This window comes from Perognathus longimembris, chromosome 5 (genome assembly GCF_023159225.1).
Source record: "Perognathus longimembris pacificus isolate PPM17 chromosome 5, ASM2315922v1, whole genome shotgun sequence".
Classification (NCBI taxonomy): domain Eukaryota; kingdom Metazoa; phylum Chordata; class Mammalia; order Rodentia; family Heteromyidae; genus Perognathus; species Perognathus longimembris.
The window spans coordinates 85,316,847-85,344,559 of NC_063165.1; the positions used below are offsets into that span (position 1 = coordinate 85,316,847).

The 27,713-nt window shown below is 40.2% G+C and overlaps 1 protein-coding gene across 2 annotated transcripts in view; it reads left to right on the plus strand.

Moving 5' to 3' along the window:
* Nucleotides 1-27,713, plus strand: part of Vps8 (VPS8 subunit of CORVET complex) — a 192,355-nt gene that overhangs the window by 100,286 nt on the left and 64,356 nt on the right. For both annotated transcript variants that reach the window (XM_048347271.1, XM_048347272.1), the window contains exons 29-36: nucleotides 3,532-3,603; nucleotides 9,899-10,018; nucleotides 11,065-11,121; nucleotides 14,513-14,595; nucleotides 15,862-15,946; nucleotides 16,735-16,833; nucleotides 19,678-19,767; nucleotides 21,937-21,983. In XM_048347271.1, the coding sequence (XP_048203228.1) occupies nucleotides 3,532-3,603; nucleotides 9,899-10,018; nucleotides 11,065-11,121; nucleotides 14,513-14,595; nucleotides 15,862-15,946; nucleotides 16,735-16,833; nucleotides 19,678-19,767; nucleotides 21,937-21,983 (653 nt within the window). The remainder of the gene's footprint in view (nucleotides 1-3,531; nucleotides 3,604-9,898; nucleotides 10,019-11,064; nucleotides 11,122-14,512; nucleotides 14,596-15,861; nucleotides 15,947-16,734; nucleotides 16,834-19,677; nucleotides 19,768-21,936; nucleotides 21,984-27,713) is intronic.

Here is a 27,713-nt window from a genome sequence, read left to right on the forward strand (position 1 = left end):
TTGTCTTCCTGTCTTCAGGCAGGGTCATATATAACCCACATAAACATATAAATATCTCCTGGTTGAAGCTTCCAGATTAAGAGTTCCTACAGTCTCCTTGGCAACTCAGTTCAGTTTTTCTCAAGTAACTAACAGCAAAGCAGACTAGTTGAAAATAATTTATATGTTGGAGGGGGTGGCATTGATCAAAATGCATTACACTCATAAATTGACATGTTCAGTTGCAACTTAAACATAATTAAAGAGTCTTTTATTCCTATATTAGACTTTAAAATGTATTTTCTTTCACTTCATAAGTAATTAGCTGGACGTTCAACTGCTAAGCACTTAACTATTAGCCCAAGAGAAGAAACCAAAGTGTACAGCAATTAAAACAAAGGAAGTTGGGGAAATCTAGGGCCCACTTAAAGACCACCAAGTATTCCATTTTGAATAGAACTATTATATAGACTTCAGAGTTCACAGCTATAAAATTCATAAAAAAATCTGGAGGCATGACTCAAGTGGTAGAAAGCTAGCTTAGCAAGTGTGAGGTCCTGAGTTGAAACTCCAGCACACACACACACACACACACTCTCTCTCTCTCTCTCTCTCTCTCTCTCTCTCTCTCTCTCTCTCTCTCTCTCTCTCTCTCTCTCTCTGTCTTTCTCTCTCTCTCTCTCTCTCTCTCTCTGTTTATGCAATATATAGTCTATTTTCTTTTGGGAGCATGGTGTACTCAAAGGCTTCACACTTGCCTCAGCTTGCTTGTTAGGCTGGCATTCTACCACTTGAGCTACTCTTCCGGCCCTGCTTTTTGCCGACTGTTTTGGAGATGGAGTCTAATGAATTTTTCTGCCTGAGCTGGCTTCAGACTGTAATCCTTCAGGTCTCAGCCTCCTTAGTAGCTGACAGTCATGAGCCACTACTTGGCTTGTTGTCTATTTTCTTGATTAAGGAAGTGTGTGGGGTGCTGATGGCTCACACCTGTAATTCTAGCTACTCAGGAGGCTGAGATCTGAACATCACCGTTTGAAGCCAGCCTGGGCAGGAAAGTCCCCAAGACTTGTACCTCCATTTCACAACCAGAGAAGTGGAAGTGGAGCTGTGGCTCAAAGTGATAGAGCATAGCCTTGAGCACCAAAGCTCAGGGAGAGCACCTAGGCCCTGAGTTGAACAACAACATGACCAACAACAACAACAAAAAAGAGAAAATGCCAGTAAATGATTGTATGTGATTTAAACATTTCTCAGAACCAAATGCCTTAAATGAAAACTATAGGAAAGATCTTCAAATCTTTCACAGGTCTTCTTATTTAGCATTTTCATTTCAGTTTTTTAAATAATGGATACCATTTCAGTTCCTCCTTATAAGAATCCTATTTGTGTTAGGTACTTCTATGACATGCCGTTGTCTGTACTGCCAAACAAAATCCAAAATCCATTTGCCTCACTCAAGCAGAAATATAAAAATATAATGTGTGTACTTGACAGTGCTTGGAGAATAAGATACCTAATCCTTGTGAGCAGATTTAGGAATTTTAATATTTTTGCAGTTCTGTTATAATACCTTAGAATTCTCTTATTTTTTTAATTTAATTTTATTTTATTGTAAGGGTGATGTCATAGGGGTTATAGTTACATAATTAAGGTAATGAGGACATTTCTTGTCAAACATTGTTACCCCCTTCCTTGTTTTCTCCCACTCTCCCTCCCCCACTCCCCCATTCCAGCTTCCCTCCTCTCTGAATTGCAAAGTTCATTCCAAATAGTGTCTTGTGAGTATTGCTGTTGCATTGGTTCAACCTTTGTCCTTTTCCTCACCATTCTGTTATTCCCCTTCCCTTCTCCAAATCAGATAAACATATATGCAAGACACTGGATAGATACCAAAATAAAAGACAGTGACAGCAGGGGATAAACTAAAGGGAGGAAAAAAAAGAAGGAACTTCACACAGTATACATTAGAAAACAAAAACAAAGAAACAACAACAGAAAAACCCTCTTGGGCTGGGAATATGGGTTAGCGGTAGAGTGCTTGCTTTCCATGCATGAAGCCCTGGGTTCCATTCCTCCGCACCACATAAACAGGAAGCCAGAATTGGCCCTGTGGCTCAACTGGTAGTTAGCCTTGCGCAAAAAGAAGCTCAGGCCCTGAGTCCAAGCCCTCTTGTTTGATCCTCTGCTAGGACTATCCTTGGCTTATACTAATTTTTACAAACAAGGGAAACCACTTAACATGATTTTTTTTCCAAGTCTTTCTATCTCCTTACAAATGGGGTGATGTCATTCTTGCTGCTGGAAGTGTAGAATTCCATCTTGTATATATACCACATTTTTTTGATCCATTCATCTACCGAGGGGCATCCGGGTTGGTTCCCTATCTTTGCTAGGGTAAACAATGCTGCAGTGAACATAGCTGTGCTTGTAGCTTTAGTGTGGCCTACTTTGTAATCATTTGGATAAATGCCCAGGAGAAGGATTGCTGGATCATAGGAAAGCTCTATGTTTAGTCTTTTGGGGAACCTCCCTACTGCTTTCCAGAGTAGTTGAACCAGTTTACATTCCCACTAACAGTGTAGTAGTGTTCTCTTTTGGCCACATCCCACCACCATCTGTTATTATTTATTTTCTTGATAATGGCCATTCTTACTGGGGTGAGGTGGAATCTCATTGTTGTTTTGATTTGCATTTCTTGTATGACCAGAGATGTTGAACATTTCTTCACGTATCTATTGGTTATCCTTATTTCTTCTCCGAGAAATCTTTTTAATTCTTTAGCCCACTTATTATTGGGGGTGTTTGTTTCTTTGAGGATTGGCTTTGGAGGGGGTTACTTTTTTGTGCTCTAGGTATATTTTTGATATGAGGTCCTTGTCTATTATATAGCTAGTGAAGATCTCCCAATCTGAGCTATTTATCTTGCTGGCTATGTCCTTTGTCATGCAGAAGCCCTGCAGTTTAATGTGATCCCATTTATCCATGCTTTCTTTGATTTGTTGTATTTTTGGATCTTTATTTAGGAAATTTCAACCTATGCCAAGGAGCCCTAGTGTATCCCCTATCCCTTCCTATAATAAAAAATGTCTTATTTTGAACATAATTTTCTCAATTGTTATAAGAATTAGGAGAGTAATTTTTCATGATGCTATGTTCAGTGGTTATACACTCAGTTATTTGAACAGGTGGCATCTTTTGGCCTTCTGTTCTCAGACCTTTGCTTTCAGATGGCCTCTTAACATTAGTGTGCTTTCTGTTTTCTCAACCTGTAGTTTGCTTTTCTTCCTTTCTTACTGTTTGGTTGTGTGATGACACTATATTTAAAACATTATAATTTTTATGGTCTTAGCAAACCATGAAATAATAAATGTAGCATTCTGCTTGACTTCCTAAAAATAACCTATCACTAAAGGTATATGTAAAAACCCTGATGAGAAATGGTTATCTTATTGGGGATTTTACTTGGATTTTATCCACAAGAATTTAATAGCTGGTTACCTTTTAAAATTTGCAAATAATAACTACTTTAAAATTTTTCTTTCTTCTTCTTAGACCTTTGAAGATTTTAAAAATGACAAACAAGCTGTGGAATACCAGCAGCGAATTGTGGATATTTTGTTGAAAGTAAGCATTCAAAGATTCCATATTTTAATGTTGATATTCATATTAAAATAAATGAATTGTTTTATAACAAGGTCTAAAATTGTCTTGTTTAGTGAAACAACTTATTGTAATCATACCCTAAAATTATATCATGACATGTTGGTCCTTAAGAGGTGATTAAACTACAGATCATTTATTGGGAAAAAAACAATTTAGGACCTGGGGATATGGCCTAGTGGCAAGAGTGCTTGCCTCGTATACATGAGGCCCTGGGTTCAATTCCCCAGCACCACATATACAGAAAATGGCTAGAAGTGGCACTGTGGCTCAAGTGGCAGAGTGCTAGCCTTGAGCAAAAAGAAGCCAGGGACAGTGCTCAGGCCCTGAGTCCAAGCCCCAGGACTGGGCCCCCCCCCCCCAAAAAAAAAGAAAAAACCAATTTATACTGGGATACTGGGTACTACACTTGAGAAATGTATATTGCGATAATCGCTACATTGGTAATAGCAGAGACTAACTTCAGAATGCTTTGAGGAAATAATATGAAGCATCTTCTCTCTCTTCCTAGCATCTCTTGGTTGCTATGGTAATGCCATGTTTTGCCATGGCATTCAGATGATGGGTGACACTGAAAATGATTTCAGGAACACAGAGCTAATCACCCTGATCTAACTCTAACTGGCTCAGTCAAGAGCTATTTTGAGAATCTCCTTGTCGCTAATGAGTGAATGCAGAGACAGCTTCTTGTCCTTTCTTTCAGTAGGACTTTCAGCAGGTGTTTCGAGTTTTCATTCTGCTCATCAGGCTGTCAAATGAAGGTTTCTTACTTTGAATGACTTAGATTATTTTGGACGAGAGACTAGAATTAAAATGTTCTCTGATTGTGCCTCGGGGCAATGGAGCATATTTATACTTATTCTTTATAATTTTCAAAGAACCTTTGCATTGTTTTTTATTTTTTGCCACTCCTGGGGTTTGAACTCAGAGCCTGGGCGCTATCCCCGAGCTTCTTTTGCTCAAGGCTAGGGCTCTACCACTTGAGCCACTTCCAGCCTTTTCTGTTTGTATGGTACTGAAGAATCGAACCCAAGACTTCATGCATGCTAGGCAAGCACTCTACCACTAAGCTACATTCCTAGCCCTTACAGTAAGTATTTATATGATCTTCTTTAAGTTGTTGATTAACAATAAGGCAAGTAGTGATGCATGTAAGGATGGGATTGCTACATTCTCAGATAATACCAGTAAAATCTAAATGGGTATTATGGAGAATTTTCACCTAGATTCCCCAAATATACTTTTCTGTATGGCCTCCTTAATTCTGGTCTGCCTCTTCTCTATCTAATGTTCTTCTGTGGCTCTCCTTTGGATCACTTGGGATTAAGTGCTACTGTGAGAGAAAACTCAGAATGACAACAATTGAATTATAATGGAAATTTATTTTTCTCATCTAAGTCTGGAAGGAAGCAAGCTGATCTAGTAGGATGGTTTTAAAAAAACCTAGCAGGAATGCATCTTCTGTCTGTCTTACTCTTATACTTAGTAAATGATTTCTGTCTTTGGCTCAAGATGGCTGCTCAGGCTCTAGCCATTACCTCCATGTTCTAGCCAGCCTGAATGTAGAGATATGGAGAAGGAAATGGTTCCCTTCTTTAAGAAAACTTTTTGGACTCTATATACTGTAGTTTTGCTCAGAACTCTTTGCTGCTGAGACAGATTGAGAAATAAAGTCTGCATCTTGTGTAACCATATGCTTAGCTAAAAATTAGGATTTGTATTTGTAAGTTAGGAGGCATCATTAAATGTTGGGGCATATATTAGTTCTTTTTTTTTTCTTACTGTGAGAAAATATATGAGGACAGTCACTTAACAGAGAAACGAAATGTATGTAGCTCACGGTTATGGAGGCTAAACGTTGGGATTGGGCAGCACCGTGTGTTTGGTCCCTGGTGAGGGCCCAAGCCTCTGGCTGTGTCACTACAGGGTAGGTGATGCTATGGTGTGAGGGTGTGTGAAAGGGAGGAATCACATGGTGAGCCAGGAAGTCGGATAGATTTGGGGGTCAGGCTCAGTATTTTTATAACACCCCTTTTTCTTTTTTTGTGCCACTCCTGGGGCTTGAACTCAGGACTTGGGCTCTGTCCATAAACTTTTTAGCTCAAAGCTAGTGCTCTACCACTTGAGCCATAGCGCCACTTCTGACTTTTGTGGTGATTAATTGCAGATAAGAATCTCATGGACTCCTCTGCCTGTACTGGCTTTGAACGGTGGTCCCCAGATCTCAGCCTCCTGAGTAGCTAGGATTATAGGCATGAGCTACTGGTACCCACCTATAACATCTCTTTTTTTGTTAGTTGTGGAACTTGAACTCTGGGCCTGGGCGCTTTCCCTAAGCTCTTCAGCTCAGGGCTAACACTCTACCACTTGAGCCACAGTGCCTCTTCTGGTTTTCTGGTGGTTAATTGGAGATAAGAGTCTCACATACTTTCCTGCCAGGGCTGGCTTTGAACTGTGATCCTCAGATCTCAGCTTCCTGAGTAGCAAGGATTATAGGCGTGAGCTACCGACACCTGGTAACAACTCATTTTTGAGAGAAAAAAATTCATTAAGACCAGCTAAGGACAATTCCCAGCGATAGGTCTTCCTGCTCAGCTCCACCTTTTACAGCTCGTCTCACTCTGCAATGCCACAGTGGGAACCAAGTTTCCAGCACACAAATCTATTGGTACAGAGTATAGGTAGCAATTTCTGTATACCCATCCAGACTGTTTAACATGACACCTCAGTCTGTCTACATGTTCTGATCCCTGACTACGTTTTTATGACTGGTCCCTCTCTTACCACCTCCTCACCCCACACTTGATGGGCATTCCTTACACATACTACGTTATTGGAAGCCTCCTGTGTTAATGCTCTGTGTTCTTTATATTGGTTTTCTTTCAGCTTGTCATGCCTTATGTGTCCCTTCCTCTGAATGGAAGATTTTTCTCATTGTCTAAGATATAAAAACCACCCATGCTGGGCACTTGTGGTTCATGCCTATAATCCTGACTACTCGGGCGGCTGAGATCTGATTGCAGTTTGAAGCCAGCCCAGGCAGGAAAGTTGGTGAGACTCATCTCCAGTTAACCAGCAAAAAGCCAGGACTGGAACTGTGGCTCGAGTGTTAGAGTGCTAGCCTTAAGCAAAAAAAGCTAAGGGATGGCAGAACTGCAGTACTGGCACGCGCACGCACACACACGTGCGCACACACACAAATCATCTATGCTAAGTTGATTTGTTGCTCTTCACTGTTCACAATGTTTTGTGCTATGCTTAGCACATTGTCTCATAATTGTTTACGTATTTTCCTATTGAACTAGGACTGAAGCTCCCTGCAGGTAGAGTACAAATGGTGGTTGTGATGATGATGATGATATCATACTTCTTTACTTGAGGAAAGTATTGTTATCGCATATCTAGAACAAGTTCTGCACAGTGCTTTGAAGCTAGTAGTTGTTCAAGACATGTTTGTTAAGTTGTTTAAATTGAAATTTGAGTATAAAACTACATTTCATTGGAAAATGATCCAAATGAAGAGATAAAGAAAGCTCTACAACCTACTCCACTGTGACGACTACTGCCACTCTCGAATAATGCTTTGGTAATATTTATTTTGGCTCAACAAGGAGTGATTTTTTTAGACTGTTTTCTCATTTCTGGATTCACTGATGTGTGGACTTTGGAGGGGGTGGAGGGAATAGAAGTGCAGGCAGAGATCAGAGAACAGCAAGTGGGCTCATTGCATGTGCTGACTGAGGCAGACATAGAGGGAACTACTGTTAACGTGTGGCTTTTTACAATATTGTCAGGGAAATTTTGTAAGCATATTTTAAAGAGAGAAAATGGAAAAGCTATACAGTGATAACCAATTTAGACACTTGTTAAGTTAGGAAAATAATTAACTGTGTGTTGGAACTGTTTTCTTAAAGACGTGCCGTCAGGTGATTTAGGAACCTGCACTTGCAGAGGCAAAGCAAGGGCTAAAGGCAGAGAGGGTCTCCTGATGGGCCATAAAAGTAGACTCCTATACACCAGTGAGGGTGATGACTGACATCTTTAAAGCTACTGAAAGCTCTGAATATTACAAACTGAAAGTGTGTGTACAGATGTAGATGATGTAGATGTAAGTATAGATAAATTGGTAATCCCACTTTAGTCAAGGATTTATTACACATGGGCTTGGCAAGTACAATGAAAAATAATTTTTAAAATTCCAAAGAATTTCAGAAACTAAAATTTTAATTCTTGCAGTGTAGTCCATAGCTCAGCTGATGTGGAGAAACACTCTATCAACCTCCTATCATCAGCTGTGTTTAACTTATTGCTCTTAATTTTATGAATCTGCCTCCTCAAAAGCAAATGGCAAATGGTGCCCCACAAGCAAGGTAAATGTTATTGTGCTTAATTTACATGATGAAATGGGAACGGTGAGTTGAAAGGTCACATGTCTTTAGCAGAAGCTGGGTGAAGTTATGGGGAAAATAAATCAAGCACCTACGGTACAGCACTGAACTCTGCGTCCTGAGCACATGAGGGCTTTCCTCAATGATCGTCTCCTTGGAACCATATCTGAATGGATACCAAAGGTCTACTGCATAGAACAAAACATGCGGCATTGTGATTATGAATATACGCGTTCACAAGTGCCTGTTGCTGGACGCAAAGCAGAAAGATGAAAATAAAGGGTAGATTACTAGCAAAATAAGAAAAGATAGGTCTAAACAAAGGCTCTACAGGACTATTTTGTAATAGAACAAATCTTATTTTGTAATAGAACAAATCTTATCATTTATCTTTGAATTGAGATGGAGGGAAGGAACCTGAGATTTTTTTAACAGGTATGCAGTGATGTGACAAGTTGTCTCCATTGATTCGGCTAGCCCAAAACACCGTCTCCCTGCCCTCAAAGCTTGATGGCAGCACTCTGCCGCTTGCCAATCATACTCAAAATCAACCGTTTTTATTTGGGCCTTTCGTCACACGTTTGCATACATGGGAACACTTGTCCCGCCTCCTCTCTGCTTTTGTCCGTTTCTCCTTCCGTGTCCATCCTGCTGCCCTAGTTCAGAACGCCTCTGTCCCTCCCTCCTGGGGACTCCTGCGCTCACCTCCATGGCACCCCCCACGCCCACCCCCACTGCTTTCCTTTTCTTCTGTTATTCATCCCTTTGTACAGATGAGGTCATCCTTAGAAGCATTGTTCTGGTCAGAATCACTACTTTAGCAGCTTCTCAATTTTCTGTAGACACGTCCACATTCCATATGTTGACATTTGAGGCCTGATCTTTTATTCACTTAGTTTCTCCCTCCTGCTGAATCCTAATGAAGCTCTCAGTCCCCTGACAGACACTGGTTTTCCTGTGTCCCTCTCTTTGCTCACTCCTCTGCGGACTTTTCCTTTGGCAAGGGGTCTGGATGGCCTTTAAAGCTTAACTTCAAAGCTCTTTTTCTCATTTCTTTGCAAATTCTCACTCTAATAGTTGAACTGTTTTTTGTTTTTTTCCACTGTGCTTCTGCCTTGTCCACAGGCAGACGGGGAGTGGCGGGTGGTTTCCTATCAGTGAATCTCCATCACCCGCCACTCCCCGTCTGGCTGTGGACAAGGCAGAAGCCATTCACTTCATTGAGGTCGCTCTACTCACAGGTTTCCTTAACTCAGACCACAAAGTAGCTCTCTTCTTTCCTTCTTCATGGGCGTTGAACTCAGGGCCTGGGCTCTATTTCTGAGCTCTTTCCCTTGAGGCTAGCACTGCACCACGTTGAGCCACGTGCAGCACCACTTGTGCTTTTCTGGTGGTTAATTGAAGATAAGAGTCTCACGGCCTTTCCTGTCCAGGCAGACTTGGAACCATAATCCTCAGATCTCAGCCACTTAAGTACCTAGGTTTACAGGCATGAGCCACTGGTGCCTGGCTCATAGGAACATTTTGTAGGGTTATTTAAATTTAATTTAAATATCATTTTAGTAGGATCCTAAGAATCCTGGAGGGAGACATTAATATTTCTTTGAAATCTCACATTCCCTTCTCTTATGATTCAGTTCTCTTCCAGGTTGTGCCAGAAAGCTGCCAAAACCACTAAAATGTTTTCCTTTCAGAATATGCAAGTAACTGTGCTCCTTCTCTAAATGCTACTGAACTTAATTTTTGCAAAGTCCATACAAGAATCTTTTCTGAGTTTTCAGTAATGAGGTTCGCTTCTAATTGTGTATATATTTTTTCTTCTTGCCTCCAAACCAGATGGCATATTAAATAAATGGTCTCTTCTTTTCCAGGTTATGGTGGAAAATTCGGATTTCACTCCCTCGCAAGTAGGGTGTCTCTTTACTTTCCTGGCTCGGCAGCTTGCAAAGCCTGACAATACCTTGTTTGTGAACAGAACCCTCTTTGATCAGGTAAATGTCTTTAACAAGAACTAGAACTGTTTCTCCTATTTACTGATCCCAAAAATGTTCACTGTTTCTTAATATGATCAACCATTGAATAAGCACTCTACCAAGGAGACGACTTTAGAGGTCTTCAATCTGAGTTAAGCATTTTAAACATCTGAGTTAAGTATTTTAAAGATGTATTCTGAATAATCATATACTAATATATTCTGAGTGATTCTGATACCATTTGAGAGATTGGTTTATAGAGATTCTGCCCTATAATAAATTGAGTTGCTTTCAGTGGCCTAGAATTGCCTCTTTGCTCAAGAATTTTCTAATTTAAGAACCACCTCACCTCACTGGTAGTAAAATCATGATGGCAATCATCTGGAGCAGAAATTACTTTTAGAAAATTTGAATTTACTTACAAATGACTTTTGGCTTGGAAAGTATTTCCTGATCACAATTCTATATATCTCTAGATGGCAAAGAAAATGCTTTCTTCTTGAAGAAAGCAGCCAATAATGACTAGTATTTACTCAGCGCTTCATAGTGCCAAGTACTGCTGCCAAGTTGTGTATGTGTTCATTAAGTCAATCCTCCCAACAGTTCTGGAGTGATACAGTTCCCCATTTTGAAATGATGCCTGGAGAGGTTAAGTAACTCATTTATTATTCACAGTAATTTGTTGTCATGTGTTACTAAAGTTAAATTCAGGCATCATGAGTACAAAGTCGGTGCTCAGTCCATGGCCTGAGAGAACTGAAAGTTAAGGAGTTTAGATGATACTGCCTTATGGCATTATCGGAAAAGGTTGGCACAGCAACATTTTCAACTGGATTCCTGAAGAGTAAGGAAATACGGGTAAAAAGCACACGTTACACTGTTAGCAGATGGGAGCCTGATGCCTCATGTACCAGGACAGTCAGTTGGGATAGTACCATACGCTATGGTATTTGTTACAGTTGAGCGAAGAATCCTCACATTGGAAGGGTAGTTATTGCTGTTTCCATCCCAACAGTTTTAGGCATGCTTGCTAATATACAATAAAGCTTACCTTTTTTGGCCAGGTTCTGGAATTCCTCTGTAGTCCCGATGATGACTCCAGGCATTCTGAGAGACAGCAGGTAAGAACTAGAACTCTTTGCTAAAGAATGAGAAAGAAGACATATCTCGCTAGACATACCTACAGGGAAAATAACTTGTTTCAAACACTAATTCTAAGCTAAAGACTGTGGCAACTGGGAAGTAGTGTTGATAGTTGGTAGGGTGCCTGTGGAAGGATCTAACATCAGAATAAGTTCTTAGGGACCGTAGACCTATCTGCATCCCGCATGACTCCGAAGAGAATAATTGACCCTTCCTGTTAGGAGGCATCTGTTGTACCACCAGTGTCATTCATCTGACCATTGCTTCCTGCTCTGGTCCTGAACCAGAAAGACTGCTATAAAAGTTGGCACACTCAATTTTTAGGAGGCCTCCGAGGCCCCACTGCACTGACCCCATTCTGAAGACTCGGCCCCCTCTGCCTCTCCTTCTCCTTGATCAGTGTGAGATGGTAACTGGTTACCACTCCTTCGTATTTGTGCTGCTTTTCTGAGGAGCACGTCTACTAGTGGAATCTTTTAGAAGCCAATCGGGATTGATGGCGCATGCCCTGTAATCAAGCCCAGGGAAGCAGAGGCGGAAAGATTGCACAGTCTAGGCGGGGCTGGGCTGCATAGTGAGTGAAAACATGCCTTCACGAAAATGAGGGCTGACCTCAGGTAGACACAGCCCAGAAGGGGAGCTCAGAGCACAGAGGAGCCACACTGACTTCTTTGCACTGCTGTGGCCCAGAAACGGCTGCAGGACATCACAGGATAGCAAACAGTGCTATAATTTTGGCTATCTCTTAAATTATATTGGATACAAATAATAATGAAGACCCCCTCATTTGGCAGTAAGGGTGGATCATGTGTATAACCCTACATAGTGATAGAAACTGTAATAATAAATAAAGAACTCTAACTAATCAACAGGTAAATTAACAAGAAGTAAAGCCAAAAAACAAAGCTTTGAGAAAGAATCACAATATCTTAGTATTAGAGAATGTTACTGGACATGTCCTTTCCAATTATCTGTCCTCTTTTCATTTTAGAAGTATAGAAACTTGATGTAGTAAGTTGTTCAAGGAAAAAGCTAGATCCTTCCATTCTAATCCAACACACTTTCCCTTATGTCATTGCTACATATCAAATAAATTGTCCGTGTGGAATTTTCCAGGATTTTCTAATGCCTTGCTGAGAAGTCATTAATAGCTGACTCCCCTGTTGGTGATTGTTTTCATTTGTGTAAATGAGCAAGAAGAAAGGGCAACAGATGTGTCAGAACCTTAATCCTTCTTCAATGAAGTGATTTCTCTGCTGAATCAGATATCAGCTTTTGAATGCTGGGAAAATAAGTCCACAATTTTTATTTGTTCTCTTCACAATGTAATGCATAATGTAGAGACATGGGTACTTTAAATCTGTTACCTTATTGTTATTTTTTCCTATTTTCCAGCCCAGGATTATCAAATTTTCTCTATAAACGTACCAAAGAAAACGTATTTTAGGGTTTGTGGCCACATATAGTCTCTATCTTTTTTTTTTTTTGGCCAGTCCTAGGCCGTGAACTCAGGGCCTGAGCACTGTCCCTGGCTTCTTTTTGCTCAAGGCTAGCACTCTGCCACTTGAGCCACAGCGCCCCTTCTGGCCGTTTTCTGTATATGTGGTGCTGAGGAATCGAACCCAGGGCCTCATGTATACGAGGCAAGCACTCTTGCCACTAGGCCATATTCCCAGCTCCTCTATCTTATTTTTATTTATTTGTTTGGCCTTACAACCCTGTGAAAAGATGACAGTTTTTAAAAGCACCTTGCTGATTTGTAGCATCCACCCACCCATTCCCATGGTGTAAGTACTCCCATCATGGCTGATCTAACCTGCCGGTGTGTTGTCACCGGATGTAGGACAGGGAGATGCACGGCAGCACGGGTGTGAGGGACTCCCTCCACACTCAGGCACTGCCACAGTGGATATAGATAACGGTGAGATAGGTAAGAGTCACATGTAGCTAAACAACTGGCCAGGGGTGGGTTTGAGTATTGATTACCTTTGTTTTACATTTGTTTAACTGTAAGCTAATACAACTCTCAGTCTTCAATAACTGCTAAACTTTTAATAACTAGTTTACAAAGTCCCTCAAAATTTAGTCATCTGCACTAAGTAAGTTGGTAAGATTGACTCCTACAATGGCTTTCCTGTTATTTTATTCCAAACTGACATGGCAGATAGGGTTCACTCCATATTTATTGTATGTAACAGTTTATTTTAATGATCAAAATAAAATTTGGGCATTGAAACATAAGATCTAGACAGATTTTATCGAGCTTAAAAATAGTAAGTTTACTGTGTTGGAAAGCACTTGGTTAAGTGGCGCTTGGAGTCCTGGGACTCCCTGGTTTCAAGGGTCTTGGGACCCTGGATGCAAACTTCACATGGGGACAGCTTGCTTTCTCACACTAATAGCTGTGCAATGCCTCGATGATGTTTTCTGAGGTTTGCTTCAAAGTACTGATGAATCCAGTTCAATATCCTACTCATACTTTTCTGTTCAGCTAGCATGATAAAAATTAACTATATGTGTGTCAGTATTTTTTTCTGTTGTAAAATAAAATAAGCTATCTTAAGTGTGTAATTCATTGACATTAAGTATGTTCACACTGTTGTGCAGTTGTCATCATCGCATCTTCAGTTCACACCTTCCGAAACAGAACCTCCATTTACACTAAGCCAATACACAGCTTCTAGTTTCCCTTTCTCCAGCCCCTGGCCGCCATTGTTCTGCTCTCTGTTTCTCACTGTTTTCTTACTCTACATAGCTCATTTAAGTGCAGTCATGGTATTTGACCTTTTGTGTTTGAATTGATTTTACCTAGCATAGTATCTCTAAGGTTCATTTGTATTGTAGCATATGTGTATAGATCACATTTGATGTGTTCATTCATTCTTTGGCTTGTTTCTACTTTTTGGATATTTTGAATGCTGCTTCTCTGAAGTACCCCAGTGTTTAAATTTTTATTAATTAGTATGTAAACATAGATACTACCTATGGACCATAGATTTTTTTTTTAACCCTAAGGTATAAAAATAATGCCAAACAAAACCTTATTTCTTGGAAAGATATATGCAGTCATTTTTAGCTTGAGAGGGGTGGGTAATCAGTTCTGCATTCTTCAAGGACCGTATTTGCAAATACTATGGCATTCCTTCCATGTTTGAAAAGAAAAGCCATCTGTCTTTTTTTATAAGACTTAAATACAATATGGTCAACAGTATAATAGTCTGACCTCTTGCATCTGTGAAAACAAGCCAAAATATCATCAAGCAAGAATATAAAAGAGAAAACTAAGTTATGGTCTGCATGAACCCTTCTCGAGCTAGCAAATAAAATTAAATTCCCCAGTGTTTTCACTCATTTATTTTGTATGTTCAGGTCCTTTTAGAATTGCTGCAGGCTGGAGGAATAGTTCAGTTTGAAGAGAGCCGACTCATCCGCATGGCAGAAAAAGCTGAGTTGTAAGTTGTTTTGAATCTGTGTATTAGTTTTCCATAGGACTATTAAATTGTATCTCCCTAAATTGAAGCCCACTTTACTGAGGTATTACTGTTTTGTAAAATTAAGAAATGTTATACAAATAACAACAAAAATCTAAACATCAAAGCTTTTGCTTTTCATTTTCAGTTGAATTCTAGAATTGGTAAAGTTTTTAGAAATTGATGGTATCCGTTTGAAGTGTTTGTAGATTTGTTTTAATCTTACAATACTTCAGTATTTTAGATTTTTTTTCTGGTGTTTTTAAACAGGGTCTTACTATGAGCCCAGACTGGCCTTGAACTTGGAATCCCTTTGCCTTTTGAGTGCTATATTACAGGCATGAACCAACACACTTGGTTATAGATTTCTTTTGTCCATAGTAGGACTTGAACTCAGGGCCTGGGCACAGGCCCTGCAACTTTTTGCTCAAGACAAGCACTTTCAAACTGAACCACAGCTCCATTTCTGGTTTTTAGGTGCTACATTGAAGAGAAGAGTCTTATGGCCTTTCCTGCCCCGGCTGACGTTGAGCCATGATTCTTAGATCTCAACCTCCTGAGTAGCTAGGATTATAGGCATAAGCTACCAGCACCTGGCTTAGATTTTTTTCGTAACTTTATATTGCCATGATAGTTCATAGATTTTTTTTATAATGATGTATAGTAGACAAAGTTTGACGTACCAAATAAGATATGGTATGGTAATGTTGCTATGTATCTAGTTTGTTGAATATTTTGACATTAATTTTGATCAGAGAAACAATACAAAAACTTGTAAATTTCTATTACCTTATCGACTATATCATATAGCACACTGTTTTCTTAGCATTTTCTATCCTCCCTTTATATTTCTTGTGCACATTATAGTCAATGGTATCTTAAACCACACTTGGAGGAATGGTGGGCAGAGGCTCATCTCCCTTAACTACTTCATACAGGCTTTATCGGAAATGGTTGCAGCTGGGAGAGTTTCGGATTTCAGAGTTTTTCAGAATTTGAAGGTTTCTAAAAAATATATGTGTTACTGGTTGATCATCCCTAATGTGATCATCTAGAATTTGAAATGTTCTAGCCTCCCAAGCCCTTGGAGAGCATCTGCTGCATTAGACACACACAACCTTTGCAACTGTGTGACAGCAGAAATGGAGCCACTCATTTTTCTCAAAATTAACCTGTATGTTTGAGCAATAAGCAAGCCAACAGCCAGTGCCTGTTGGGTACACTGAACTTCCTCCTTTTGTGTTCCAGCTATCAGATTTGTGAATTTATGTATGAACGTGAACACCAATATGACAAAATTATTGATTGCTACTTGCGTGACCCACTGAGAGAGGTAAGTTAAAAGACTGTTTACTGCTCCCCCACCCCAGCAACAGAAATAGACAGATGTTTGTTGACCCAAGGTTTTCTCCACTATTCACTAGGTTTTTGTTTGTGTTCTTACTCTAAAATAATTCTGTATTGATAACTAAAAATGTCATTCCTGATTCTTTGGAATTTGTAATTCAGTGCTAGAGACTGACAATAAGCAAAGCCAAGTACATACTTAAAATTGTGGTAAGTGCTATAGAATAGAGACAGATGAACATTGAAGGATAATGGGGACTGAATTATAACAGCACAGCCAGAGAAAGAATCTCAGCAAAGCCACTTAGAGATTGATTGTGTTTTGCTACTTGAGAAGCCACTCAAACAAGCAGCCACAGTAAGACTGTTCCAAGATAGGGAACAGTATGTGCAAAAGTGTTAAGATGGAGGAAATTGACCCTTTTCAGGAACTGAATAGTGATTGTATAGATGAAATGAAACTTAGTGTAGGTGGAGGGTACTACAAAAGGGCAAGAGTGATTTGGGAACTTGAAAGGGACCACCAAAAGCCCAAGTATGATATACTCCCTGAAGTGGTCATTGAAGATTAGTAAATTGAGCCCACAGTTAATTGGAATAAGTTTGTTACTTCTAATAATCTAAGTGGTTACATATTCTCTTCAGTTTCCATTGATTAACTATCTCTAAATAGTTTCTGTATACAAACAGTGACTATTTCTCAAGATTGATACTTAGCCAGGAGACTCAGTATTGCTCGGTGAGTCAATAGATGTCTCCTCTTATGCTCTCCAGGAAGAAGTCTTTAATTACATTCACAACATCTTATCCATTCCTGGCCACAGTGTAGAGGAGAAGCAGTCTGTGTGGAAGAAAGCAATGGATCATATTGAGGTACTGACCTAACAGACCATTTTATGTCTTCCAAACTAACTTTATGCTAACTAAGTAGTGGCAGCTATTATTTGTTACATAGGTTAACTTGAGGTTACAGGGCGTTTTCTGTTGTGTTTTGTTGTTTATTTCCCCCACAGACTACTGTGTGTGCTAGCCAGCAGCCAGTGGCTCACATCATGGCTGAAAGCCAGCTTGAGCGGGAAAGTCCAGGCGACTCTTATCTTCAGTTAGCCACTAGAAAACTGGAAGTGGGGGCTGGCAATATGGCCTCATGGTAGAGTGCTTGTCTCACCCTGGGTTCGATTCCTCAGCACCACATATATGGAAAAAGCCACAAGTGGCGCTGTGGCTCAAGTGGTAGAGTGCTAGCCTTGAGCAAAAAGAAGCCAGGGACAGCGCTCAGGCCCTGAGTCCAAGCCCCAGGACTGGCAACAAAAATAAATAAATAAATAAATAATAATAATAGAAGAAAACTGGAAGTGGCACTGTGGCTCAAATGGTAGAGCACTAGCCTTGAGCAAAAGAGCTCCAGGACAACCCAGATCCTGAGTTCAAGACCCACGACCAACAACAACAATAAAAAAGACTGTGTGTGCCAATATTGCATGTTTGGTTACACATCAGGGTGAAGTTGGCTCAGTCAGGAGATGTGTCATCCCCAATGGTCGCCATGCTAAGTTATGGGTGTCAGGATACAACACACATTATTTATTGTCTGTTTCCTGTCAACAACATGAATGAGACATTCCTTCAGTTTTGAGTTTTATCTTTTTCTTTCCTTCTCATTGAGCCTTTCTTTTCCTAATACTCTTCAGGTTTGTAGGGAGTGTCACATTATGATTCATTCTGTTTTTTCACTCATCTGTGTTATTCCATGGTCTGCACATATGGACTCCAGATACAAAGAAAAAGAAGCTGTGTCTCTGCATAATGTGAAATGTGATGAATTAATCAATGGGCAGACAAATTACTCAGCAGACAGCTCATGCTGGAGAAGCAAGAAATATTTTTGCTGTACAACAGCTATCTGTGCTGACTCTTCTCCCTACTTCTGCACATTTCCTTACCTTCAACCTTTTAGTATCTAAGGTCATGATTTCACTTAAATGGAGTTTTCATTGAAGGACGTCTTGGTCTTCATTAATGTAAACGCAATTAAAATATCACATAGAAAAAAGTTATGATGAAGTTTTCTGACAACACACACAGTGTAAAGTTAGTGATTCTTAGCACTTTGGGGGTTCTAGACCTTTCTGAGCATCCAGTGAAAGACTGGACCTGTGCCTCTTAATATTACATGTGGGCTTAAGTATATACTCTATTTGTAATTTCGGGAATCCACAAGCCCCTAAAAGCTTATTAGAACTTACTGGTGAGTTTGTCTAGACGTGATGTTTTCTTTTTGGACTGATTTTCCATTAATTCAGTTTCTCTTTCTTTCTTCTGTCCCTCCCTCCTTCCCTTCTTTCCTCCCTCTCTACATTCCTTCTTTCCTTCTTTTTTTTTGGGAAAGAGAATTTTGCTAAGTTGCCCAAGCTGACCTTAAACTCTTGAACTTGTACAGTTTTCCTTCCTCCAGTTAACTGTGACTACAGACATCTACCAGCATGCCCAGAAGGAGAGAGAGGGAGAGAGAGAGAGAGAGAGAGAGAGAGAGAGAGAGAGAGAGAGAGAGAGAGAGAGAGAGAGAGAGAGAGAGAGAGAGAGTGTGTGTGTGTGTGTATGTGTGTGTGTTTCCCTGGAGATCAAACCCTAGGATTTTTGCATGGTAGGCAAGAGCTCTATCACAGACCCATATCCCTAATCCATCAGTGCCTTCAGTGGTTGAAAATACATTCATTTTTGTTTCTTCTTAAGCTAATTTATTACGCTCTGAAGAGCTTAGCATTTTTCTGAATTTTTAAACTTTTAGAATAAATTAATTTCTAGCAGTTTCTTTTTAATTGCTGCAGATTAGTGATAATATTCCCTATTTTGTTTGTGAAATAAGCTACTTGTACCCTCTCTCTTTTGGTATATATTAAAGTAGTGTTGTAGGATCTACAAATGCTACTCAGCACAATAATTATTAAACATCTCATATAACATTGCAATAACTTGTACAAGCTTTTCTAGATAACATACTGTGCTGTTGTTCTACATTTAGTCTTTGCATTTAGCCGAGTATCAGAGCTGTGTTAGTCAGTGTTCCCACAGAGAAGGTGTAATGGAAAAAGGCAAAGGGAATGTGACAGAGTCCAATGTCAGAGTTTCGAGAAGAAAACTGTAGCCACGTGTATCAAAGAAAGTTTGAAAAACCAGATGGAAATCCTAGACTTGACAGAAGCAGATATTATTAACAGTTAGTAATGAGCAATGGCTTATGTTTGAGTCTCTTTATGACTTAGGATCTTATGTTGATTTCCTCAGACGTTTCCCATTCTGTAGACACTAGAAAAAAAAAGTTTTGTGATAGTTAACTAGAGAAATGACAACTGTACTACTTTTCCTCATTTTTTTTCAAGTTCAAGGGCAAAACGCATTACATAGAGTTTAAAAAAGCTTTCGTCCTCTCTGTTTGTACTGTTTAATCATGGCCAGAATCCAGAGTTTTCTAGTCTTTTCATTTTCTATGAATTCTGAATTGCTCTTTAAAATCGAATCCTGATTTTTATTATGTGGCAGATTCCTCGTTTTGCTCATGTGCATCATGTTTCTTAAGTTGGGTACCATTTGTCCAGGTCTCCGGGACTGCCTGGCACAAGCTTGTGGCAGTATTGAGCGAGCTTGTCCTGCCTCACAGCCATGGACGCCCCATCTGAATGCACGTTACAGATGGCTCTGTCTTGCCCTCCATTCTAGGAACTTGTGGCTCTGAAGCCCTGGAAGGCTGCAGATTTGGTTGCAACCCACTTTTCTGCACAGATTGAAACCGTCATTCAAAAACTTCAGGTAAATAGTCTTGTCATATATTGAGGGAGAAAAACATCTAGTAGAGAAACAACTATTGAATCTCCAACTAAGAGCTTTATAGTAATTTATTAAGTTGGTAGTTGCCACTTCATAGTAATGTCTACATTATATTTATGCATATTGTGTATGTGTGTATATATTAGGAATAGTGTTGTGAAGAACTTTGAGTCTTAAAATGAGAGAGTTCATCTTTGACATATTAACATCAAAGAAACACTTCCAGAATCATAACCTATGCCATTCTTGGAATCATAATACCACACATGATCCTTTTTTCCCTCTTTATGCCTCAGAACCCATAGCTGAATTTTCTTGGAGCTATGTTACTTACCTAGAACTTTATTATTTTCATGCTGACTTTATACATATATATATATACATACATACATATATACACGTATAATCTTAACTAGAATACAGCTGCATACTGAATATTGAGAAGCTCAGTAGAAGTACCTCTAATAGGTCCAATATTTCCCTTATCATTTTTGTCAGTTGCTATGGCAATGGAACCAAAATGGTCAGGAGATAGATGTGGGGAATAGGACAATGACAGGGACACCAGACACAATCCAGTGTCCTCACATAGCAAGAACAGTGTAAAACATGGAAAACAAAATAGTGAGTTGGAAGGTGTGAGAGACAAAGATACAGCATTCATTCATTTAAATACTCACTGTGACTCTACTTCGTACCATAGTGTACTAGATCCCGAGGACACAGATAAGAATATAAGCTGAGCACAGTGGCTTGTGAATAAAAGTTTGGGGATTTTTTTTCTTATTTTTTTGTGCTTTTCCTGGGGCTTGAACTTAGGCTCTGGGCGCTGTCCCTGGCTTCTTTTTGGTTAAGGCTAGCGCTCTACCACTTGAGCCACAGCTCTACTCCTGGCTTTTTTGGCAGTTTAGTGGAGATAAGAATCTCAGACTTTCCTGCCCCATCCGGCTTCAAACCCAGATCCTTAGATCTCAGCCTCCTGAGTAGCTAGGACTACAGATAGGAGCCACTGGAATTTGGTGAGAATTCTTGAGAGGAAGATTACCCAGAATGTTAAGTTTAATTGGGAGAAAAGTCAGGTAAAGTAAAGCAAAGTTATCGGGGGAAGATAGGAAATTTAAGGTTGATTGAGCATAGTGTCATACTGATAAAGGCCAATTAATACAATTGTCAGACTTTTCAAAGACTGATATTTATCATATATTTTTATATTACAATAGTGATTATGTAACACCTGAAAAGTGTACACACACACACACACACACACACACACACACACGCACACGTTTTTATGGTCCTAGGGATTGAACCCAGGGCCTTGTGCATGTTAAGCAAGAACGGTATCACTGAGCTACATCTCCTGTAATAAATATTTATTTTAAAAAATCACATTCTTGATGAATATTATTAAGTGGTATTAGCCCTTTTTAACTGTGAAAGTCCACTCTTTACAGATGATATAAATGTGTCAAATATAAAGAAGAAACATTACTTTGTTTGGGTTTCTCAAAACCTTAGAAACACGAGAAGGTTATTTTTTAATGTAATCCTTACTTCTACCCTAGGCAGAAGGCAAGAAGATACAAATCTTTCCCCCTGACATAAAGAGACTAAATACCGAGGCTAAGTGACTTATACAAAGTCCTGTAGCTCTTGAGTGTGCAACACAGATCCCAGATTTTCTTTTGTGTACTGACTGCTGACACATTTCGTTGTGATTGCCGTTTCTTCTGCAGTTGATTGTGTTGCAAAGTTGCTGAGCTTGCTGTGGTGATGGTTTTCCATTTGGGCCTGAAACTCTCACCCCACCTGATTAGCTGTCTCTTGGCATAGGCCCTTGTGCCCAGCAGGGGGGTGAGACAGTTTGAAACCATCAGTGCCTCCAGGACCCGCTGTCATCAGAGCAGTGTGAGGCTCCTGTCTCTCAGGTCCTCGCTGTCTCCTTGGGGGCCTTTTCTGAGATAACAAGGTGCCCTCTGCACTCATGAGCGAATGAAACCGTGACCAGGACTCTCGAGGGGGCATAAAAGATGCCAGGTGCTTCCTCAGCACGCCTAAGAACGCTACATTTCCTCATGGAAACAGACATACTGCTGTCTAGAATAGTTGTTTCAAAATGTAATTGTATTTTTTTATTGTTTTCCTGTTTAGAACCAAGTTTTACTTTTCAAATTTTTGAGGAGTCTTCTTGACCCAAGGTATGTTAATATTTTTTTTTCTAAAATGTAGGTAAGAAATAAAAAGAACTAAATTAAGATGGAAATATAGGTCCATAGTATCCAACAAATTGGCTCTTAATTGTTAATAGTAAAAAGACTAATTATTGCATAAATAAAACTGCCCATGACCTGAAAATAAGTATCTTTCAGTAACTCGTTTTTCCATTTCAGTAGGGGCAAATTCAGTGTTTGCTCATCCGTGTAAGTGAAATAATGAAGTCATATCATGAGGGCAAGTTTCAAGAAGGACTTGATGATAACGTAGCTTCCCCTTTTATGCTAGCTTCATGCCTTCCTATACCTTATTCCATGCTATAAAGGGAAAGCTCTGCCTTTTTCATTCTCTTTTGTTGCTGTTTTGTTTTGATGGCACTGGTACTGTGGCTTGAACACAAGGTTTTATAATTCTTGCTCAGCTTTCTTGCTCATGGCTAGCACTTTACCACTTGAGCTATGCTTCCAGTTTGGCATTTTGCTCATTGATTAGAGATAGTCCCAAAGCTTTTTCTGCCCAGGCAAGCCTCTGACCTTGAACTAGGATTCTCTGATCTTAGCCTACTGAGAAACGAGGGTTACAGGCAAAAGCCACTGGCATTCAAGTCTACTTTTACCTAGTTCTTAGTCAACCTCTAAACTGACTACTTTAAAAAAATCTTCACTAGATACATTTAATTTTGACTAAATTGTTGGTGGCGTGGGAAGGAAAAATTAAATGGGAGTTTTGCAAGTACTGCTATAAAGCTTATTAAAAAAGAAAAACACAGGGGCTGGGGATATAGCCTAGTGGCAAGAGTGCCTGCCTCGGATACACGAGGCCCTAGGTTCGATTCCCCAGCACCACATATACAGAAAACGGCCAGAAGCGGCGCTGTGGCTCAAGTGGCAGAGTGCTAGCCTTGAGCGGGAAGAAGCCAGGGACAGTGCTCAGGCCCTGAGTCCAAGGCCCAGGACTGGCCAAAAAAAAAAAACCAAAAAACACAGAAGCCGACAAAATTTGTAGCGAATATGTGGGCAAAGCAGCTTTGCATATGAGATCTTTGTTTTACTATGACTAATGGAATGCATTGGGGATTGGGGATGATGACATAAACATCCTCTAAGTTTGTAATCTTGACCAGAAGTATACATGAATATCACCAAGGATGCTTATAATAATGTACGTGCCTGGGCCCAACACCACAGAATAATTGGAGCCGGGATAATTGAATGAACACCTAGAGTAGAGCACAAACATACCTATCTGAAGTTTAAACATCTCTGGATGGGATATGCATTCATATCAGACATTCCAGCATGAAGTTGTAATGTATGCTTAGCACTGAAATAGCTACTTACCTGCTTTAGCAATTCCAGTATCAATTTTATTTATTCAGTTGTTCTATTCTACCTTTAAATATCAAAATACCATTGATTCTGCTTATATAGTAACTTTTTGAAGCTCAGTAGTTTAGTTTCTATCATGAGCCATTCTTTTCTCAAGGATAATTTATTTTAACCAAGTTCTTTTCTCCAACCATCTGTCTGGAGATAGTCAAGCTAGAAGGTCAGAGCAGCTCACTCACCTTTGAACATTCTCCAATAAAGAAGTGTTAATGGGTCACTAAATATTCCCACTATCTAGTATGAGGGATTGAACCCAGCACCTCAGGTTTGCTAGGCAAGTGGTCTATACTTGAGCCAAGTTCCACCCCTATTGTTTTTTAAATGTTTTTAGGATAGAGTCTCAAACTTAGACAGAGCTGGCTTCAGACTCTATTGTCTTGCTTCTGCCTCTCATGTGACTGGAATTGTCCCCATACACCATGCAGCTTGTATATTACTGTTTTCTTTTCCTTTCATTTCAACTCATTGCTGTTATTGGGGCATGCACCCAGTCGGGCACTGTCCCTTAGCATTTCTACTCAAGGCTGGCATTCTGCTTCCCACTTTTTGGTGGTTAATTGGAGATAGGAGTTTCATGGACTTTCTTGCCTGGGTGGCAAGAAATCCTAGGTGCCCAATTAGCTAGGATTATAGACATGAACCACTAGTGTCAGCTATATTATCAGGGTTGGGTTTTCTTGTTGTTGTTGTTGTTATATTTGCCAGTCCTGGGGCTTGGGCTCAGGGCCTGAGCACCGTCCCTGCCTTCTTTTTGCTCAAGTCTAGCACGTTATCTCTTGAGCCACAGTGTCACTTCTGTTTTTCTCTGTCTATGTGGTATTGAGGAATCGAACCCAGGGTTTCATGCATGCTAGGAAAGCACTCTACTGCTAAGCCACATTCCCAGCCCTATTACCATTTTTTTCTTTTTCTTTTCTATTACCATTTTTTTTGTTTGTTTGTTTTTGGCCAGTCCTGGGCCTTGGACTCAGGGCCTGAGCACTGTCCCTGGCTTCTTCCCGCTCAAGGCTAGCACTCTGCCACTTGAGCCACAGCGCCGCTTCTGGCCGTTTTTTCTGTATATGTGGTGCTGGGGAATCGAACCTAGGGCCTCGTGTATCTGAGGCAGGCACTCTTGCCACTAGGCTATATCCCCAGCCCCGCTATTACCATTTTTAAACTGTAAAAAGACCGCATCATTTCTCCCCTGTGAAAGTTAGATCTGATATATAAATATTTATGTAAGTATATACATGATCCTATGCACATATATATAAATCTATTAATTAAAGTATAGTACATGAAAGGGAGGATTCCAGTGGTTTAACTCCTTTGAACAAGTAACTTATCTATCATCAAACAAAATGAATACCAGCAAACTGGAAATTGAGGTAGTAAGAGGTGGGGGAGGTCAAAGGGAGGAGGTAGATGAATGAAGAGAAAAGGATGGAAAATGCAGTTAGAATATCCTGTGTATGTATGTGACAATGGAACCAGGTAACTTAAGAGGATGAGTGGGATTGGGAGAGATGGGGAAGAATGATGAAAGGGGTAAATTGCTCAAGATCTGTTGTACTATAAGCTGATATGTTGAATTGAAACCCCTTTGTACCGCTATTTAAAGGTAAAGTAAAATAAGCAGCAAACAAACCATGTTAGGTAATATAAGTATCAGCATAGTCATTTGCTGTGATATCACAATCACTAAGCTTCATCCTAGTGAAAATGTCAGATCACAGGAGAATGGAGTATTAGAAAGGCTTGCTCAGTTATTACCTAGCCCTAGATCTGTGAGATGCTAGTGACTAAGCCCTTTTAACAGTACACAAGCTGCAGGTGGAGGTCCGCGGTCAAGTGCTTTCCTTTCACACTCCAGGCCCTGAGTTCAACCCTCAACAGAGGGCGCCGGAGAGGCGAGGACAGGAGAAAAGCACGAGGAAAGCTGTTTTGTTGGCTAGTAAACCACACATCATTTCACCTCTATTTGAGAAACAGGCATGTTTTATATTCCCAAACGGATCCTAACCCAGGATAATTTCTAGCTTAGAGCATCTATTCCTTGCCTGCAATGTCAGTTCACCCGAGAGGACCTGTCTGACCTGCCACAGAGAGAAGCAGCGCCCCTTCCCCACAGACGGCCTCTGCTTCCCTCCCACCAGAAGCAACGGGACCCGGAGTGACCTCGCCTTGTCAGCAGCCAAGTCTCCACTTCTGCTTTCACCCCACAGAAATTAGAGTCTTGAATTAAATGGATAGAGGCTTTAGCTATGTTTTTCCACACTTTTAGGGACCTCATTTATGCTCTACTTGAGAGCCTGAATTCCCAAATTCATCATACTTCATCCTCTTACTTTATGTCTTATAGTGGAGTCGAGCACAATTTTTTTTTTTTGCCAGTCCTGGGCCTTGGACTCAGGGCCTGAGCACTGTCCCTGGCTTCTCTTTGCTCAAGGCTAGCACTCTGCCACTTGAGCCACAGCGCCACTTCTGGCCATTTTCTGTATATGTGGTGCTGGGGAATCGAACCCAGGGCCTCATGTATACGAAGCAAGCACTCTTGCCACTAGGCCATATCCCCAGCCCCGGAGTCGAGCACAATTTACATTATACTTTTAAGTTTATTTTTGAGCTTACTGTTTGGCATTTCAGCCACTTTTTTAGAAAGAGTATTTTGATTTTGATTGATTGATTGATTGATTTTTGTCAGTCCTGGGCCTTGGACTCAGGGCCTGAGCCCTGTCCCTGGCTTCTTTTTGCTCAAGGCTAGCACTCTGCCACTTGAGCCACAGCGCCACTTCTGGCCGTTTTCTGTATATGTGGTGCTGAGGAATCGAACCCAGGGCCTCATGTATACGAGGCAAGCTCTTTTGCCACTCGGCCACATCCCCAGCCCCTTGATTTATTTTATTACTATTTTATTATTATTGAGTAGTTGAAGAAAGGGGTTACAATTCCATAAGTCAGATTATGAGTGCAGTGTGTCTTGGTCAGGGTCTCTCGACCTCCCTTTGTGTCCCCTACTTTCCTCCTCCTGTCTCTACCCTGGGGTTATGTAGTTCATTTTTTACATAATGTATATTGAATACAATGACTAGTAAAGATTATTTTAAATGATAATATCTTCTTAGCCCAACCTGCAAAAGCCTCTTAAATCCATAATGGAAATATGTAATGCTAGTAATATATTGAATTCTGGATTAAGAGGAGAAATGAGGTTAAGAAGCCGAGGGCAAAGGGAGTTTTAGAGCTTTCTTCTAAGATAAAGTTCTTCCCTTTCTTTCTAGGGGCACGGGGTGTACACACTTCTTCAAGCTCTCCACTACTGAGCACATCAGATATATAGAAGTTTTCATAGTTTTTCTCAGCTTTTCGGTTATACGTCTCTCTCTCTCTCTCTCTCTCTCTCTCTCTCTCTCTCTCTCTCTCTCTGTCTTTCCTCTCTCTCTTTCTCTATCTCCTCTCTCTCCTCTCTGTCTTTCTGTCTCTCTCTGTTTCTCCTCTCTCTCTCTCCTCTCTCATCCTGGGGTTTGAATTCAAGGTCTTGTGCTTGCTAACCAAACTGTATGCATAGTTAATTAAATATTTACGCTAAGTTGTTTTTAGGAGGGAATTTTTTTTTATTTTGTCAGCAAAGTTTGTGTTTTTTTTTAAACTTTGTCAGTCGTAGGGCTTGAACTAGCAGAGTTTTTAAAAGGAACAAATGATCTACTTGAATTCTTAGGCATATTTCTCTCTTTACTTCATTTGCATTATCTTTCTTATATAATAATTTTACCCATAAATCTAATTGACCTACAAAGGTATTGGTGACATCTGTACATGGAAAGATTAGATAGGCTTGGGGGGAGATAGGGTTAATCCTCCAGAAACAAATTACTTGCCTGAATTAGGCCAAGAGCTTGGGAAAGAAAGGATTTGCATCCTCTTGGTGTTTCTCTTTTAAGAAGCTGCTCCACAGAGCTCCCCACTCGCCATGTTCTTCCCCTGTCACCCTCCCCTCCCCGAGTGCTTCTGCTAGCCACCAGTTTTCACCTGAGTTTCGAGTTGCCATGAATTCACATCCAGATGCAGGCCTCTGTGTACCCAGCATGCTTGAAGGACAATACGAAAGGACAGTGATGGGTTTTCTGAGGCCATGAGCTATAAGGAAAAAAAATGTGCAAGCGTATTTATATCCAAAAATTTTTCACCAGTGTTATTTTCCTAGTCCTGTGGATTTGGTCTTTGTTAACAATGTCCTGGAGGCCTTGGAAATATATGACTTTCCTTGTAAGAAAATAACACAGAAAATTGAACACAGCTAAGAAAATGAATAACTTTGCCAAGGAGCACAATATAGATTATGGA